This window comes from Hordeum vulgare, chromosome 5H (genome assembly GCF_904849725.1).
Source record: "Hordeum vulgare subsp. vulgare chromosome 5H, MorexV3_pseudomolecules_assembly, whole genome shotgun sequence".
Taxonomy (NCBI): Eukaryota; Viridiplantae; Streptophyta; class Magnoliopsida; order Poales; family Poaceae; genus Hordeum; species Hordeum vulgare.
In genome coordinates, this window is record NC_058522.1 from 535973447 (window position 1) to 535992512 (window position 19066).

Sequence of the window (19066 nt, forward strand, 5' to 3'; positions counted from 1 at the left end):
TCTGTACATCATCCATCCGGCCCCAGCCAACGAAGGAGCTGACGCCAACGAGAGTGTCTGTTATCCGCACAAGTTTCCATCGTCGACATCTGGTTCCGGTGCATTCTCTCTCGCCCTTGTATTTCGCTTTCCAACTTGAAACCCACTCAGTTTTGCATGTACATATATGCGCGCACACACGCGCGCGCACACACCGCCAGTTCTTGGCTTCTTGCATGCCGCCGTTGATCGCCATGACCCGGCGGTGGGTGTGGACGTGGGCAGCAGCCGTCGCCACGGCTGTGCTAGTCGTCATCGTCGCTGCTGCTGCTGTGGTGGTCGAGGAGAAGCTGATGGTGGACATGACTATCGTCCCGGGCGCCGCGTCGACGGGAGCAGGCAAGTCCACAACCCCTTAAACATATCCTCTTTTCTCCGGCCGGCGGCATATTTGTCTATGGTGTGCATTTGCATTATGGAGCACCAATGGTGGCGGCGAGGCATCTGTGTCCCATGCAGTGTGCCTTGACGGGAGCCCGCCGGCGTACCACGTCCACCGGGGCTCCGGCGCCGGCACTGGCGGCTGGTTGCTCCATTTCGAGGGTGGCGGGTGGTGCAACGACGCGCGGTCGTGCGCTGAGAGAGCCCGTACGTCACTAGGTTCCAGCAGCCTCATGAACAAGCTCCAGGCGTTCACCGGATTGCTCAGCAACGATCCCGCCATGAACCCGGGTACCTCAGCTCATTCCCTGAATTGTTTGTCATTCAGCAACAAAAGAAAACGAACACACACTTCAGAATTCTTCAGTTTCGTGCGCGCACCAAACAGTCACAATAATCCGGTAGGTAGCACTACCAACAGCCAAGCTAGCTAGGTCCATGGTGAATTCAAGCCAATGGTCCTGCAAGGATTGATGATTATTAGCCTAGATCTGCACCAGGTTTTTCAGGCCCCTTGCAAAAAATATTGGTTTGAAAATTAAAGGTCGCATATTAGGCATGCACCCACATGTCTTGTGTCACATAATCAGGATACAGCCCGCATGGTAAGTGGGCAAACATTAAAACTGTCCACACGTGTGGACACAACTACTTCGTACCACACGTCCAACAACTACTATTCATCTCCATTCCGCACCGCACGTGTGTGAAGCAAATCTGTCTACACGTTCTGGCGCAGCTATTTTAGTTATCCACGGAAGGATGACAACTTTAGTTACCGGGATGTCAAATGTAGTTATAAAAGCATGTCAACTTCTCTATTTTGGTAAACTATAGTTGTAATGTTTAATTAACGGTAGTTGTTGCGTGTAATTAAACCATAGTTGTCATGTATAATTAACTACTTGTCCTATGTGATCAAACAATAGTTGTCGTGTGTGATTAACTAGTTGCCCCGTGGTTCAAGCATAGTTACTATGTATGATTAATCATAGTTGTCATGTGTGTTTACCTAGTTGTCACGTACTGCAGTTGTCATCTAGCAACAAACCATAGTTGCCATGTGTGTTTATCTGGTTGCCACTTACGCACAACTGTAGTTGTCATCTAGCAACGTACGAGCTTTGTGTACGCCAAGAGCAGTTCACCCACATGCGCAGGAGTAGATGTTGACTGTATGTGCAAATATTGATTCGCCCACACGGGGCAAGTGGCAACCGCGCGTTGTGGGTTGTGTAGCCGAACTCTTCAACACCCACACACACAATGATGCCTACATGATGCACAAAAGTCATCAAACATTGTCTAAGATTCGTGTAAAACAGAATCAACGTGAATCAATGCGTGTGGACGAAGTACAAACATGCCACATGTGTGGCCGTTATCATTTGGAAAAATTATATGTTTGTAAACCCTTTTCATTATTATTAGGGAATTCTTGACACGGCATTTGCCAACAATTCGAGCAGATTTTTACAACTGGAATCGGGTGAAAATGCGATACTGTGACGGCGGCTCGTTCGCGGGCGATTCAGAGTTCAGTAATGGTGTAAGTATGCACGAATTGTTTCGCGTAATACATTCATTCAACACAAGTTTGCTGCTCAGTGCTTGGTGTCTGCCTCTACATATGCAGTCTTCAGTCATCTTCATGAGAGGCCAGAGGATATGGGATGCAGTCATCATCGATCTCTTCAAAAAAGGCCTTGCGAAAGCCGAAAAGGTCCATCAGATCTCATCAGTGATAACTTATATATGTACTTCTGCATATTTTTCCTGTAATAATGTGCTTTTAAAGCTTCACTCAAGAGAAAAAATCATTCTACTAGAAGATATGTATTTGGACATCATTTAATTCAGCCATCCATGGTTTTGAGCAAAGTTCTGAATCCTTCAGGTGCTGCTCTCAGGCTGCTCAGCAGGAGGTCTAGCTACATTCTTCCACTGCGACGACCTCGAGGAGCGTCTCCAAGGTGTTGCCACGGTGAAATGCATGAGCGATGCAGGGTTTTTCCTTGATGTGTAAGTTGGAGCAAATCAAGCAAGAGAAAAACAATTCTCGAATGTTGATATTTGTTGTCAAGCGTGCTGAAAGGGTCTGGCCCTTTTGCAGGGACGACATTTCCGGCCACAGCACCGTCAGGTCTTTCTTTAGCGGTGTAGTTGCTTTGCAGGTTTTTTCACTAGTGAAATCCCTCTTCCCACACTGAATTGGGAATATCTTAGATGTTTTGAAGCTTTTAAAAATACATATATGTTTTCAATTTTTGAACTTCCATCTAGGGAGCTCGGAAGAATTTGAACAAAAACTGTTCGGATTCGACGGTAAATTCTTATCAGGTGAGGACTCTTTGGGTTCCTGCACTCTTCCTTGCTAGAACCGAACCACATTTTTACACCGCGCTTGTGCTAAACCATGCATAACTCCCGACCCTTTGTGCGCAGTGCTTTTTCCCGCAATATGCGCTTCAGAGCATCAGAGCCCCCTATTTCATCTTGAATTCAGCTTACGACGTATATCAGGTCAAATAAGAGATGATACCACTTGATATTTTTGACAGCATCTGGTCACTAGTAACCACATGTTTAACTTTTTTTTTAACAGTTCTATCAAAATTTTGTGCCTCCTTCATCTGATCCTAGAGGTCAATGGAACCGGTGCAAGGCAGCCCATAGCGCATGCAGCTCATCCCAAATTGCAACTCTCCAAGGTTACATTTTTGTGCTTTATAGAGATCTGTGACGTATACATTAAACCAACAGGTTCAAGATTCTTGGTTAAATTATTGCCTTAAGGAAATTCAACAAGTTATTGTCCTCCTCGGATTATTTAGATTCATATTGCTTATATGGTGCAGTCCCCTGCATATATATTTCTTAAAAGAAGATCCTAAATTCAAGTTGCTGCCTTGAGGACATCTCTGAACTTGTCTCCAGGCCTGAGAAGTGCGATGTGAACGGCTCTGAAACCGTTCGAAGGCGCATCGAAGGTGGGGATGTTCATCAATTCTTGCTTTTCACATTGCCAGAGCGAGTCGCAGGACACATGGTTTGCAGAGAATTCCCCAAGACTACATAACAAGGTAGTACTACTAATAATTATCTAGTCCTGTAAGAATAAGTTGTACTTACTTATGTGGGCTTCTACCACTGGAAAATTCTTTTACTTATTTAGGGCTTCTACCACTGGAAAATTCTTTTACTTATTTAGGGCTTCTACCACTGGAGAATTGTTTGCACTAACATGTTTTTGTTTCAGACAATTGCTAAGCTGGTTGGTGATTGGTACTTTGGAAGGACTGCCATCCAGGAAATTGACTGCCCCTATCCTTGTGACTCGACTTGTCACCATTTTAATTAGGTTAGGCCACTGAGTTTTGGGGTTTATGTATTTGTGAGTGGCTAGAAATTCTATGCAAAATCCACAGATGTGCGTTGTGTTAAAACTTGCATGATCAAATGTCTTATGCACAAAGGCACACTGCTAAACGCGTGAGCTTTAACGGATCAAGACTTGCCAACGCTGATGGGTGCGTACAGTCAGCAAGTTTCCACTCCTTGGCTTGCTTCTCCGTAGTCGAGCTTATGCTCTGTGTAGAAGGCCACCTATATAAAGGGTTATTATCTAGTTATATCCTAATTTATTCGACAAAATTTCAACAGTCCAAAACTATTGGATACCACCTGACTTTATCTTTGGTGTATATATACAGGAGAAGGAAAGAAAAACAAAAACAAAGACTTTGTCTTTGGTTGGTGTATATATATGAAAAGAAAAGCGAAAAATAATGATGCTTAAGACTTTGTCTTTGGTTGGTGTATATATATGAAAAGAAAAGCGAAAAATAATGATGCTTTCATTGAGAGTTGAACTTATGCTCTGTGTAGAAGGCCACCTATATAAAGGGTTATTATCTAGTTATATCCTAATTTATTCGACAAAATTTCAACAGTCCAAAACTATTGGATACCACCTGACTTTATCTTTGGTGTATATATACAGGAGAAGGAAACAAAAACAAAAACAAAGACTTTGTCTTTGGTTGGTGTATATATATGAAAAGAAAAGCGAAAAATAATGATGCTTAAGACTTTGTCTTTGGTTGGTGTATATATATGAAAAGAAAAGCGAAAAATAATGATGCTTAAGACTTTGTCTTTGGTTGGTGTATATATATGAAAAGAAAAGCGAAAAATAATGATGCTTTCATTGAGAGTTGAACTTATGCTCTGTGTAGAAGGCCACCTATATAAAGGGTTATTATCTAGTTATATCCTAATTTATTCGACAAAATTTCAACAGTCCAAAACTATTGGATACCACCTGACTTTATCTTTGGTGTATATATACAGGAGAAGGAAAGAAAAACAAAAACAAAAACAAAGACTTTGTCTTTGGTTGGTGTATATATATGAAAAGAAAAGCGAAAAATAATGATGCTTAAGACTTTGTCTTTGGTTGGTGTATATATATGAAAAGAAAAGCGAAAAATAATGATGCTTTCATTGAGAGTTGAACTTATGCTCTGTGTAGAAGGCCACCTATATAAAGGGTTATTATCTAGTTATATCCTAATTTATTCGACAAAATTTCAACAGTCCAAAACTATTGGATACCACCTGACTTTATCTTTGGTGTATATATACAGGAGAAGGAAAGAAAAACAAAAACAAAGACTTTGTCTTTGGTTGGTGTATATATATGAAAAGAAAAGCGAAAAATAATGATGCTTAAGACTTTGTCTTTGGTTGGTGTATATATATGAAAAGAAAAGCGAAAAATAATGATGCTTTCATTGAGAGTTGAACTTATGCTCTGTGTAGAAGGCCACCTATATAAAGGGTTATTATCTAGTTATATCCTAATTTATTCGACAAAATTTCAACAGTCCAAAACTATTGGATACCACCTGACTTTATCTTTGGTGTATATATACAGGAGAAGGAAAGAAAAACAAAAACAAAAACAAAGACTTTGTCTTTGGTTGGTGTATATATATGAAAAGAAAAGCGAAAAATAATGATGCTTAAGACTTTGTCTTTGGTTGGTGTATATATATGAAAAGAAAAGCGAAAAATAATGATGCTTTCATTGAGAGTTGAACTTATGCTCTGTGTAGAAGGCCACCTATATAAAGGGTTATTATCTAGTTATATCCTAATTTATTCGACAAAATTTCAACAGTCCAAAACTATTGGATACCACCTGACTTTATCTTTGGTGTATATATACAGGAGAAGGAAAGAAAAACAAAAACAAAAACAAAGACTTTGTCTTTGGTTGGTGTATATATATGAAAAGAAAAGCGAAAAATAATGATGCTTAAGACTTTGTCTTTGGTTGGTGTATATATATGAAAAGAAAAGCGAAGAATAATGATGCTTTCATTAAGAGTTGAACTTATGCTCTGTGTAGAAGGCCACCTATATAAAGGGTTATTATCTAGTTATATCCTAATTTATTCGACAAAATTTCAACAGTCCAAAACTATTGGATACCACCTGACTTTATCTTTGGTGTATATATACAGGAGAAGGAAAGAAAAACAAAAACAAAGACTTTGTCTTTGGTTGGTGTATATATATGAAAAGAAAAGCGAAAAATAATGATGCTTAAGACTTTGTCTTTGGTTGGTGTATATATATGAAAAGAAAAGCGAAAAATAATGATGCTTTCATTGAGAGTTGAACTCAAGACCTCCCGCTTACTAAACGGGTGCTCTAACCAACTGAGCTATGAAAGCTTTTGTTTTGAAATTAAATACATAAGGTGACTAGGTATAGAACACAGTACTCGGAAGTATGGGATAAAATATGGTTGTGGCTCCTGAAAGTTGAGCTAACTCGCGAGTGCCGGGTAAAACCAGTTGCTCAGAAGCACCGCAGTAGATAAAGCATCTCTTAACTGAGAATGTGCAGAAAGAAATTAAATCACATCACGGATGTACCGGAAAGGAAATCTGACCTATATTGTGACCATATTATAAAGATGTAAGCTGAGAGGGCTTGAAAATGCCAGATAAAAAGTTTTACTCGAAGGTGTCACGGAATTGACGGATAAATGTCTCAAATGCATAGGCTCGGTAGCACCGGGATAGAAAGGTCTGGCAGTTCCAACGCAAAAAAAGGTCGGATTTAAACTCTATGAAGTAGTAACCCTAAGTGATCGGTAGTGCCAGAAAAAGTAATCGAAAGTACTGGAGCTTAGAGATACTAGTAATTGAGGTGGCTCGAGTGGATTTTGAGATCTTTGGGTTCAGGATATTTCACAAAGTGTCGTACCAAAGTAATGTGGCTTGTGCTCCTCTTGATAGTACAGTTGCCCCACAATCAATGTGAATTTTTGATTCGTCAAAAGCCTATGCCCTTCGTTTCTTTTTTACTTTGCATATTAGCTTTGCCTTGAAAGTTTGACCAACTTACAAAATTATCAACATCTATAATACCAAATAAGTACAATACAAAAATATACTCCTAAATCGATCTAATTATACTTATTTGCTATTGTGAATTTCGATATATTTTCTACAAAATTAGCTAAACTTTAGAAAAAATAAGCTAAGAAAAAACTAATATGCGAAGTAAAAAAGAAACGGAGGGTGTAGATCCTAAGAGCTTGAGATAGACAACATCATCAAAAGTTGAAGGTAGGGGTCGCCATTGATGTTTCACTCATGGTCAAGTAACTTTTAGTGAAATAAACTCAAACATCACCCCTTTCATTGGTTATGTCGTAAATCACCAAAACAAATTAGGTGTATCTAATAGACGCACTTTCCCTTACTCTGATGACCACATGAGTCGAAGCGTGTCCTTGGTTCGGCCCTCCAACGGAGGGATGGCAAGAGAGGAGGGAGAATATATCTCAACCTAGTACCCTCAAATGAAGAGAGGGTGTACCTCTCTCAAACAAGTGCCCCGTGGATGGGATGTGGTACCTCTCTATTTATATATAGGAAAAGGTTCAAAATATTTACACCCTTTGCTACTAAGCAAGTTATGGTAGTGCCCTTGGCCCTCTTCGCATCCCGAAGGATGAAGGGTTAAACAATTACAAGAATATCACATGGCACCTAGTGTATTTCTTCAGGGCATAAGGAAACTTAGTGCAACATCATTTTGCCCATGACTTCCATATATGAGGGATTTTAAAGTAGAATACAAGTTTTCCATTGAGATTCTCTTCTCTCTCCCCCCCCCCCACTCTCATATGTAGGAGGTTCTTGGACTTTTGGAGCTATTATGGTCCTCATTGATGAATTCTTTTTGGCCTCGAGTTGGGCATTAATACCATGATATAATCATGGAGTTGGATTTTTGAACTCGTGAGCCCATGAGTTCGGGCCTGGGATGTTCTCCTTATTTATGTGCTAAGTTGACTCTAGGTGTTGGAAACTCGGCCTTGAAATGATGAGGTGACCCATGACATCACATATTCAACCTCGCGCTAATGTTTCAATGATACGTTTCATTTGTAACCATGATAATATCCTTATTTTTGGTGAAGGACTTCAAGTACATCCTATGCTCCAAGGTATGGATCAGATATGTTAAAGTACTTACTAACTTAATGTTCCATGTCAATTCATAGTGGGGCATGAATACCATCTGCCGTCAAAAAATCAGAACAGACACAATCAAATAGGCTTCGATTGTAGAACACTCCACTCAAACCGGGGTAGAATTTCGAGACAAGATGTCATGGATACCGCACTAACGGCAACATCCCCGCGGAGGAGACGGTGTTACTACACAAAGTGGCAATGGCACCAAAGAGCCTCTTTTCTTGGCTTGCTTCCCCACGGTCGAGATGGCACCCCCAGTCATAGGCAACATGTCAGGTGGAAGACGTGGAGAGACGGGAAGAATCATAAGTGAATCAGGAAAAGAGAGAAAGCCACCTTATACGAGGGCCATCCAATAAAAACAAGTCTAGGTTTGACCTATCTTATTTGCGAAATTTGAACGGCCCAAGACTACGGGAGACCCGACTCAACCAATTTGGCATCAAGCAGGGTGCAACTGGGGCATTGACATGTGGGCCGTACGTCAGACGATCCCTTCCTCGAGAGATCAATGGAAAGACATATATGTTCCATGGTAAGTGGCACGTGGGGCTAGAACCACAAAACAACTCCTAAAACACTTTTGTACTTATTTTGCCACAACTGTGAAACCATAAAAGCATAGTCGATGTGAATGAAATTATTACTTGTACAAACAGCAAACATATGGGTGAAGTTCAGGGAAAAAAAGATTACCAAAACAGTATACCTTTGGCACACATGCATAAGAAAAGGAAAATGAAAAATAAATACAAACATAAGGAAACAAAGAATAGTTTCTTTGAGATACCACACTAACGGAAAATCCCCGACGGAGGAGATGATGTTACTACACAAAGTGGCAATGGCAACAATTCGCCTCTTTTCTTGGCTTGCTTCCCTGCTGTCGAGATGGCACCACTAGACATAGGCAACATGTCAGGTGAACATCGTGGAGAGACGAAAAGATTCAGAAGTGAGTCACAAAAATAGAGAAAGCCACCTTATACGAGGGCCATCCACTAATAACAAGTCTAGTTGTGACCTACCTTATTTATGACATTTGAACGACCCAAGACTACGGAAGACCCGACTCAACCAATGTTGCATCAAGCACGGTGCACCTAGGGCATTGCCATGTGGGCCTAAACCTGGGTACGGGCAGCCCGGCCCGGTGACCCGGCCCGAGCCAGGCCCAAAAACCTGGGCCGGGTTCGGGCTTGGAAACTAGGCCTGGATAGCAGTTCGAGTGATGCTCGGGCTTAGGAAAATCGGCATTTTGCACGGAGGCCCGGCCCGAAATTTATATTTTCAGTCCATTCGGGCCAGGCTCGGCCTGCATATTGGTTTTTTTGGCTGGGCCGGGCCGGGTTCGGGCTTGAGATTTCTAGTTCGGGCTTTCTAAAGCCCGACCCAAAACCCGGCCCAGTCTGGGATATGCCCAGGTTTATGTGGGCCATTCGTCACATGATCCCTTCCTTGGGAGATCAACGAAAACACATGTATTTACCATGGTAAGTGGCAGGTGGGGCTAGAACCACAAAACAACTCCTGAAACACTTTCGTACTTTTTTGTCACGACCGTTGAAACCATAAAAGCATAGTCGATGTGAATGAAATTATTAGGTGTAAAAATTATTAGATGTACAAACTGCAAACATATTGATGAAGTTCAGGCCAAAAAGATTACCAAAACAGTATACCTTTGGCACACATGCATAAGAAAAGAAAAAAGGAACGAAAAATACAAACATAAGGAAACAAAGAATGCTTTCATTGAGATACCGCACTAACGGCAACATCCCCGACGGAGGAGATGATGTTACTACACAAAGTGGCAATGGCAACAACTAGCCTCTTTTCTTGGCTTGCTTCCCTGCTGTTGAGATGGCACCACCAGACATAGGCAACATGGCAAGTAAAAGTCGTGGAGAGACGAGAAGAATCAGAAGTGAGTCACGGAAATAGAAAAATCCACCTTATACAAGGGCCATTCACTACTATCAAGTCTAGTTGTGACCTAGCTTATTTACTAAATTTGAACGGCCCAAGACTATGGGAGACCCGACTCAACCAATCTGACATCAAGCAGGGTACAGGTAGGGCATTGACATGTGGGCCATTCGTCAGACGATCCCTTCCTTGGGAGATCAAAAGAAACACATATATGTACCATGGTAAGTGGCACGTGGGGCTAGAACCACAAAACAACTCCTAAGACACTTTTGTACTCTTTTTGTCACAACCGTTGAAACCATAAAAGCATAATCGATGTGAATGAAATTATTACTTATACAAACTGCAAACATATCGGTGAAGTTTAGGCCAAAAAGATTAGCAAAAGAGTATACCTTTGGCACACATGCATAAGCAAAAGAAAAAAGAAACAAAAAATACAAACATAAGGAAACAAAGAATGCTTTCATTGAGATACCACACTAACGGCAACATCCCCGACGGAGGAGATGATGTTACTACACAAAGTGGCAATGGGAGCAACTAGCCTCTTTTCTTGGCTTGCTTCCCTCCTATCGAGATGGCACCACCAGACATAGGCAACACATCATGAAAGTCGTGGAGAGACGAGAAGAATCAGAAGTGAGTCACGGAAATAGCGAAAGCCACCTTATACTAGGGCCATCCACTACCAACAAGTCTAGTTGTGACCTACCTTATTTACGAAATTTGAATAGCCCAAGACTACGAGAGACCCGACTCAACCAATCTGGCATCAAGCACGGTGCAACTAGGGCATTGATATGTGGGCCATATGTCAGACGATCCCTTCCTCGGAAGATCAACGAAAACACATATATGTACCATGGTAAGTGGCACGTGGGGCTAGAACCACAAAATAACCCCTAAATACTTTTGTACTTTTTTTTGCCACAACCGTGAAACCATAAAAGCATAGTTGATGTGAATGAAATTATTACTTGTACAAACTGCAAACATATGGGAGAAGTCCAGACCAAAAAGATTATCAAAATAGTATACCTTTGTCACACTATCATAAGAAAAAAAATACAAACATAAGGTAGAAAAGAGTACGGGAGACTACGAAATTTGAGCGGCCCAAGACTACGAGAGACCCGACTCAACCAATCTGGCATCAAGCAGGGTGCAGCTACAACATTGATATGTGGGCTATATGTCAGACGATCCCTTCCTCGAAAGATCAACGGAACATATATATGTACCGTGAAAAGTGGCACGTGGGGCTAGAACCACAAAACAACCCCTAAACACTTTTGTACTTTTTTCCTGCCACAACCATGAAACCATAAAAGGTTAGTCGATGTAAATAAAATTATTACTTGTATAAACTGCAAACATATGGGTAAAGTTCAGACCAAAAAGATTACGAAAACATTATACCTTTGGCACACTGTCATAAGAAAAAATAAATAACGGAAACAGTATACCTTTTGCACACTGTCATAAGAAGAAAAAATAACGAAAACAGTATACCTTTGGCACACTGTCATAAGAAAAATAAAATAAAAACGAAAAGAGTGCTTTCATTGAGAGTTGAACTCAAGACCTCCCGCTTACTAAACGGGTGCTCTAACCAACTGAGCTATGAAAGCTTTTGTTGTTTAAATTATATTACCTGATAAGAAAGCCCATGTATACTTTTTGTATCCCTTTTGCAGATTTTTATTTCGTGACTAATCCACATAATAGTTGGTTATGGCTGCGCTGCCAAGTTATGCAGCACGCCCTCTGAAGCAGACACTCTCCCTAGTTTTCCTGCACGGTTCTCCAAGTTGGTAAGAAAGCAGTACAGTACTGTATTACTAATACTTTACCGCACACGTCTTCGCACTTACAAAAGGGCAGGGCAGGCACACAAAACGGACACAAGTCCAGTCCAGTTCATAGCCGTGGTTGGTTCATCGTTCATATCAAACACAACGTACTAACAAGAAAATGGAAACTCCCCGACCAGAATATTTCATTCGGAACATAATCAGAGTCGAAAACAGTTTAATATTCGCAAAAATATGCCGTACACCTTTACCCTGGAGCATAAAGAAACAGATGGAGCCCAGGCATACAAACATGGCACCAGGCTTTCAGAGGTTATGATACAATCATACAGGTTTGCTTATTTATCGGCTAGCTGAGCAAAATAGCAGAAACAGCAGATCCAATTTTATGGCGACAAGGACGAAATCAACGGTAAAGGGCCTCAGACTTCAAGTTCTCAGCAATCTCCGTCTCCCAGCGATCGCCGTTCTCGAGCAGTTTCTCCTTGTCGTACAGCAGCTCCTGCACCATATACCCGAAAATGTGTGTGTTAAGACTCCCAGGAGACTTGTGGAGATAACATAATACGAATCAACTAGTTTACCTCGTGAGTTTCAGTAGAGAACTCAAAGTTAGGGCCTTCGACAATAGCATCGACAGGGCAAGCTTCCTGGCAGAACCCACAGTAGATGCATTTGGTCATGTCAATATCGTATCTGCAAACACAGAATACAATATGAATCGTCAGAATGGAGCTTCTCACAGATTATGAGCAGTATGTCAAAGTGTCATACTTTATAGTTAACACAACTCATAGAAAATAAACAGCCATTAAATTACCTTGTGGTTCGGCGACTACCATCTTCACGTTCTTCTGCCTCGATAGTAATTGCCTGGGCTGGGCATATCTGATCACATGTGATGACGCCATGTGAGCAAAATCATACTTATGCATAAATAACTACCACTTGAACTAGTATTAGAAACATCCAATATTGAAGCATCTTAAGCTGATCACACAGTTTTGCACTACTACACATGAGAATTTTCAATAAGTTTTGAAACTAATCAAAGGCCAAGACTTCAATAACTTGGATTAGTGTTACATGGTACAGCAAGCTACTTCCAGAAATTATCAATGTTCAACAAAGTTTATGATAAATCTAGCATGGTACTAGTGGACACAAGGGGGGCTCACAAATTTTAGCTTTGTATGTTCAGTTGCAAAACAATAAATCTAGATATGATGCTTCTTTAAGAATGTCTCAAATCCCATATGTGCACTAGTTCCATACAACATACCATATTCACCAAAATTTGAGCTGCAATTTGTTTTGAAGGAACAATAAGACGAAGAGCTGCAATGTTTTTGTTGCCAGTGATTCAGAACTCAAAGTTCTAACTTCTAAACAACGCCTGCAATCTTACGGACTCAAGAGGTTGCACTATCAAGGTTTCAACCTTGGGAGTTGTGAACTCTTTTAGGATCAGTTCCCACTCGGTAGCCAGAAATTTCCTAGGCAGTTTTCTTTTGTCCGGTACCCTCCCAGAATGACAGACGTCTGTTTGATTCACATCCATAATTACTGCCAGCAATTGTATTTCAAATTGTAAGTTAGGAACTAAATGTTTCCAGGCTGCGATTTGTTCTCCTTGTACCCACTGGGAGAAGTGATCAATGCTGGGATTTGAAAACCTACGTGCAATGGGCGACCTATTTGAAATACTCACAAAACATCAATCTCGATACTCCACGCACGCTAAGAACGACAAGGTCTACTACCAAGTACCAACAAGAACAAAATCATCATGCATTGCGTATAGCTCCATGCGAGTAAGCGATCAAACTTCTCTTAAACTGTAATCAGTTTCGGTATGATAGACTTCAAAGGGAACCAATTGTGCAAAGTAAATAATAGAAAATATAAGATGACCCTAAGAACTCATAATTTAATATGGAAAACATGGCACAACTGTTATAACATTCCATCGAGTAGTATTACTGGTGCAAACATCAATTTTTCATGTAAGCATGGCCTGCTATTACCACGGAACATTTAGAACTCAATTTCATTCGGTAGAAGATAAATTCATATGGTTTGCTAACTAATCCACTACTTTTGCAAGATTTAAGAGAACACAACTTACAGCTTCACATAGTTTACAGGCAATGCACCGCTCTTCCCCAGTATCATAACGTCTGAGAGCATGCTCCCCTCGGAAACGGGGGCTCAAAGGGCCCTTCTCAAACGGATAGTTAATCTACAAGGAGTCAAGATAAGAGAACGGCCAACAGAAGCAAGCACGACAATAAGACTAATAGCACATGTGAAATTCGCCACTTACTGTAACTTTCCTCTCAAAGAAGTACTTGAGTGTCAGCATCAGACCACGGACCATTTCAGTCAAGAACAATGTATTGATGCTCCTTTCAAACACTGAAGAAAGACCATTAGAAATGAGAGGCGAGCCAGTATCCCAACAGCCATAAGGAAAATAGCCAAGGATCATACAATTGTATACACACATAAGAAACATATAGATACTCACCAGCATTCCAATCTTTCGCAAGTTCTTTTGCGAGCTGTTCTTTCTCCTCATCCTCTGGTCATTAAAGAGCACAATGCTTTCAGAGCACAGTAGCATCACATTCATTTAAATTTGATACGCAACTATGCACACACAAATATATCATGTAATTAGTGTTCGAAATAATAAGGCCATTTAGAATTTGATACTACAGTCCATCAGCAGCAGCAAATGACTTTTAAGTTCTAATACAGAATAGGTCGTCCTAAACTAGCTGAGGCAGCGCCGCACAATTTTTTAGCATTTCATATTGGGCATCAGACATTAGTATGCAACTAATCGATAACCAAGGATCTATTCCAAGGAGTTTCAAGTACAACCCTAATTCCCCGCTCACACAATACTGTATTTGTATGCACCACAAGACATAAAAGATCAATCACTTCGAAGTTCGAACACACGGAATGCCTGGAAATGATAAGATAGAACCTACGTAGCCCGAACCACATTTCAGCAGTAATTACAATACCGAACAGCGCAATAAGAAGGGGTGTGAAAGGGTGGAGACCTTTGAACCTCTTGGGCACCCCCGCGTCCATGTAGGTCCGGAGGTGGCCCTGCATCGCCGTCGCGGACGGGCCGAGATGCGCCTGAAACACCAGCAACCACGGAATCAGACGCACGTTGCAACAAACAGGAGAGCGGAGCGGCATGGCTCGATCTGGAAGCCGGAGGGCGGACGGCGTAGATCTAGTAGGGCGACGGCAGGCAGGGGAGGTGGGGGAGGGGTGGAAGGTCCGCTCACCGTCTGCCTGGCGCGGAGGGCCAGCGCTGCCTGCCGGGCTAGGAGCGCCGCCATGGTCGCGTCGTCGGCGACGAGGAGACGGTGGGTTCGGATCGAAAGTGGGGTTGAGGTGGGCTGTGCACTGTCGTGTCTTGTTAGTGGCTGGGGGGTGTCCGGGTGTTGAGAAAGAGGAACTTGCAAGTGGGCTGGGCTGGGCTGGGCTGGGCTGGGAAGTGCAGCACTGCTTAGACAGGGCCTTCTGTGTGGTTCAACGCAGGCAGGTGTACATTGGCCGCTTTGCCTAAAAAAAAGTACATTGGCCTGATACAATCACAATTCACAAGTTATTGTTGATTCTGATTGCAAGGAGGTTGTTGCGAATAGAGTAAAATATACTCTGGGTTATTAAACTTGTTTCTCATGGTCACTTTGATCATTGTATTCATAGGTAGACTCATAAATGATAATTGTACTTGATTGGACGGCCTCATTTGGTCATTGGATACGTTTTTCACTCGTATTTCATACGCATTTTTGCCCTCGTGGCGCTTTTTGACCGGTCCACCTGTCCAAGTAGGAGGCAGGTGTTAGTTTGGCAACTACATGAGGATTTTGTTTGCAAAACTGCCACATTACTTCACCCCCCTTTTCTCTCCGCCTCGTGCCTAAATTCCCAATCTCCACCGCTACGACGAACCCTAGCTCTCTCACTCTCTCAGTCTCCACTCTCCGCCCTCCGCCGCACACTCCACGGCGCCATCTGCCGTCCTCGGTTGTCGTCATTGGACGGCGTTTCTTCCGCACCATGTCTTCGAGTTGTTCTCGCTTTGCTCAACATCGCCACACCCCCTTGATCCCCCAGATTGGTTGTCCGAACTGTGGGAGGACGATGAAGCGCTACATATCCGGCACCGATGACCATGATGGTTGGGTGTTCTACAGATGCAACAACCATGGTATAAGTGCTCTTTTCCCTTACATGTATGCAATGATGGACGATCAGATGCATTTCTTCTCACTCCTTTATTTAAAATTTGATGGCGTGGTTGCCAATTTTGGCATTAGGAGCATGAGTATGTGGTTTATCTTGTGGATCATAACATTCTGAGAGGAAATGATGTCGTTGATGCTATAGGTTGGAGTGAGGACGGGAGGGAGGAGCTGGAGCATGGTCATGAAGGTGCTGATGTAGAACAGTGGGCAAGAGGACCAATTGCAGAGTTTGGGATGTGCAATAAAATGCAAGATTCTCAGAGCTTGGGGCACGGTTAGTGTTGTTTCTGAAGATTGTAGCGGTTGTAAGTGTTGTTCTTTGTGAGCTCCTTGTTGTGTTAATTCTGAAATGATGTAGTAAGGTTAAGGTGATGAAGTGATGCAAGGCATCTGCCTTTGTGTAATGGTTATGTAGTTGGAACATCCTTATGTACTTGGATCGTGCTTATGTACATGGATCATGTACTATGTTGGAAATAATGTATTGTGTACTTGGATCACTCGATGACTTGTTCTCCATGTTCTTGAATTAATGTGAAGTAAACTGGGCATAAAAGATTGCATCTTTGTACATTATCATTGCCATAGTGAACTTGAAGCAGTGGAAGCATCATAATCTTGTACCACTCGAAGGATCATACACAATCATGGAATTCATTGGATAACAACATAAAATAGTGTAAGCATAAGCTTGTGAACATTAGGTTTTGCATAATGGTTTCGCTCCAATCTTAAAGGGTGATGTAGCACAGTGACGACAAGTATTTCCCTCAGTTATGAAACTAAGGTATCAATCGAGTAGGAAGATCCACAAGACTCTATAAGCAGCACCTGCACACAAATAGAAAATCCTCACAACCAAACGCGTGGAGGGGTTGTCAATCCCTCGTGGGTAAGGTAAGGATAGATTGATAAATGCAAATAAGAGTGATATCAAATAGAATGTTGCAAGGTATTTTTTGGCTTTTTTGATAATATAGATATGAAAATAAAAGAGCAAATAAAATAGAAACACAAATAGCAAAGTAGAGATTGCAAATAGATGATGTGAAGTAGACCCGGGGGCTGTAGGTTTCACTAGTGGCTTCTCTCGAGAAATAGCAAACGGTGGGTAGACAAATTATTGTTGGGCGATTGATAGAAGAGCAAATAATTATGATGATATTCAAGACAATGATCATGTATATAGGCATCACGTGCAAGACAAGTAGACCGACTTCTGACTGCATCTACTTCTATTACTCCACACATCGACCACTATCGAGCATGCATCTAGTGTATTGAGTTCATGGAGAAATGGGGTAATGCCTTAAGAACGATGACATGATGTAAAGATCTATTCTTGTAGGAATGGTGTTTTGTCCTTGATAGCAACGATGCATGCGTGTCATGTCTCTTTCTGTCACTCAGATTGAGCACCGCAAGATCGAACCCATCACAAAGCACCTATTCCCATTGCAAGATAAAAGATCAAGTTGGCCACACAAAAACCAAATATCAGAGAAAAATACGAGGCTATAATAATCAAGCATAAATATGTTCTCATAGATCTGATCATAAACTCACAATTCATCGGATCCCAACAAAAACACCGCAAAAGAAAGAGTTACATCATATGTATCTCCAACACACCATTGTATTGAGAAACAAAACGAGAGAGAAAGTCATCTAGCTACTGCCTATGGACCCATAGGTCTGATATGAACTACTCACGCATCGAGGAGCACCAGTGAGGATGGTGAACCCCTCTGTGATCGTGTTCCTCTCCGGAACGGGATTTAGATTGGATTTCGTGGCTTGTGGAACTTGCGGCGCCTGAAACAATTTTTCGTCGACTCCCCTAGGGTTTTTTGAATATTGGGGTATTTATAGAGCTCAGAGGCGGTGGAGGAGGTGCCCGAGGGTTCCACTAGATAATAGGTCGCGCTAGGGGCCGTGGGCGCGCCCTGGTGTCTAGTGGCCCCCCTGGGCCTCGTCTGCTACTCATTCTTGGCTCCCAAGTTTCCTTCTGGTCCAAAAAAATCTCCGTAAAGTTTCATGGCATTTAAACTTCATATCGTATTGATTTTCTGCGAAGAACAAAAACAACAAGTGACACATAGGCACTATGTCAATAGGTCAGTCCCGAAAAATGATATAAAGATGCTATAAAATGACCATAAAACATCCAAGAATGATAATATAACATCATGGAATAATAAAAAAGTATAGATACGTTGGAGACGTATAAGCATCCCAAACTTAATTCATGCTTGTCCTCTAGTAGGTAAATGATAAAAGCATAATTTTTGATGTGGAATGCTGCCTCAAATGTTCATCACATTCTTTTTCTTTCAGCATGGACATGTAGACTTATAGATGATGCAAAGCAATAGTCTATAGTTTGACATGAAAATTTCAACACTCAAGCATATCAATAAGCAACTAAGTCTTTCAAAATATCAATGCTAAAGAATGTCATCCCTAGCCCATCATGCTCTATTATTGATCCATTCATGCAACACACTCAAATATTAACTACATCCAATGTTCAAGTATGATAATGGTGTTCCTTAGCTGGTGCTTTATAAGAGAAGATGGAGAATCGAATTAAAAAAAATGCATAAAATAAATAAATAGGCCCTTCGCAGAGGGAAGGAGGGATTTGTAGAGGTGCTAGAGCTAAAAGTGAAAAACTTAGAGATAATTTTTTTAGGGTGATATGTTTTTCATGTCAACGAAAACGACCAAGAGTTTCCAATATCCTCCATGCTAAACAAATTATAGGCGGTTTCCAAATATAACATAAAACTTATTCCTTTTTCCACCATTATTTCACATTCCATGGCTAGTTGTATCCACGGGTACCGTCCATACCAACACTTTCCAAGGAATTTGTTATTTGACAACATATTTTTTTTTCATTTTGGGACTGGGCATCCTTATTACCACCATACTCTCGTGCAATGACAAGTGAACGAACACTCATATTGATAATAGCCTATTTAACATGGAAGATACCGGCCACCCCTCACTGCTTCATGAGCGGTATGGGCACACAAAT

General features: G+C 41.5%; 1 protein-coding gene, 2 non-coding genes and 1 pseudogene across 3 annotated transcripts; 1 reads left to right on the top strand and 3 right to left on the bottom strand.

The window, feature by feature from the left end:
• Window positions 1-398: 398 nt before the first annotated feature.
• LOC123397177 lies at window positions 399-6071 on the top strand (annotated as a pseudogene).
• A 19-nt stretch (window positions 6072-6090) lies between these two features.
• Window positions 6091-6164, bottom strand: TRNAT-AGU. Its single transcript has one exon. It is a non-coding gene; the product is annotated as a tRNA-Thr (tRNA).
• A 5316-nt stretch (window positions 6165-11480) lies between these two features.
• TRNAT-AGU lies at window positions 11481-11554 on the bottom strand. Its single transcript has one exon. It is a non-coding gene; the product is annotated as a tRNA-Thr (tRNA).
• Window positions 11555-11900: 346 nt separating this feature from the next.
• LOC123452451 (NADH-ubiquinone oxidoreductase subunit 8-like) lies at window positions 11901-15179 on the bottom strand. The gene is made up of 8 exons (XM_045129099.1): window positions 15052-15179; window positions 14815-14896; window positions 14268-14321; window positions 14064-14155; window positions 13866-13979; window positions 12558-12625; window positions 12322-12433; window positions 11901-12239 (listed from the first exon to the last, which is right to left on the bottom strand). Exons 1-8 carry the CDS (start codon window positions 15103-15105, stop codon window positions 12144-12146), a joined length of 672 nt encoding a protein of 223 aa, XP_044985034.1. The 5' UTR covers window positions 15106-15179; the 3' UTR covers window positions 11901-12143.
• Window positions 15180-19066: the final 3887 nt, after the last annotated feature.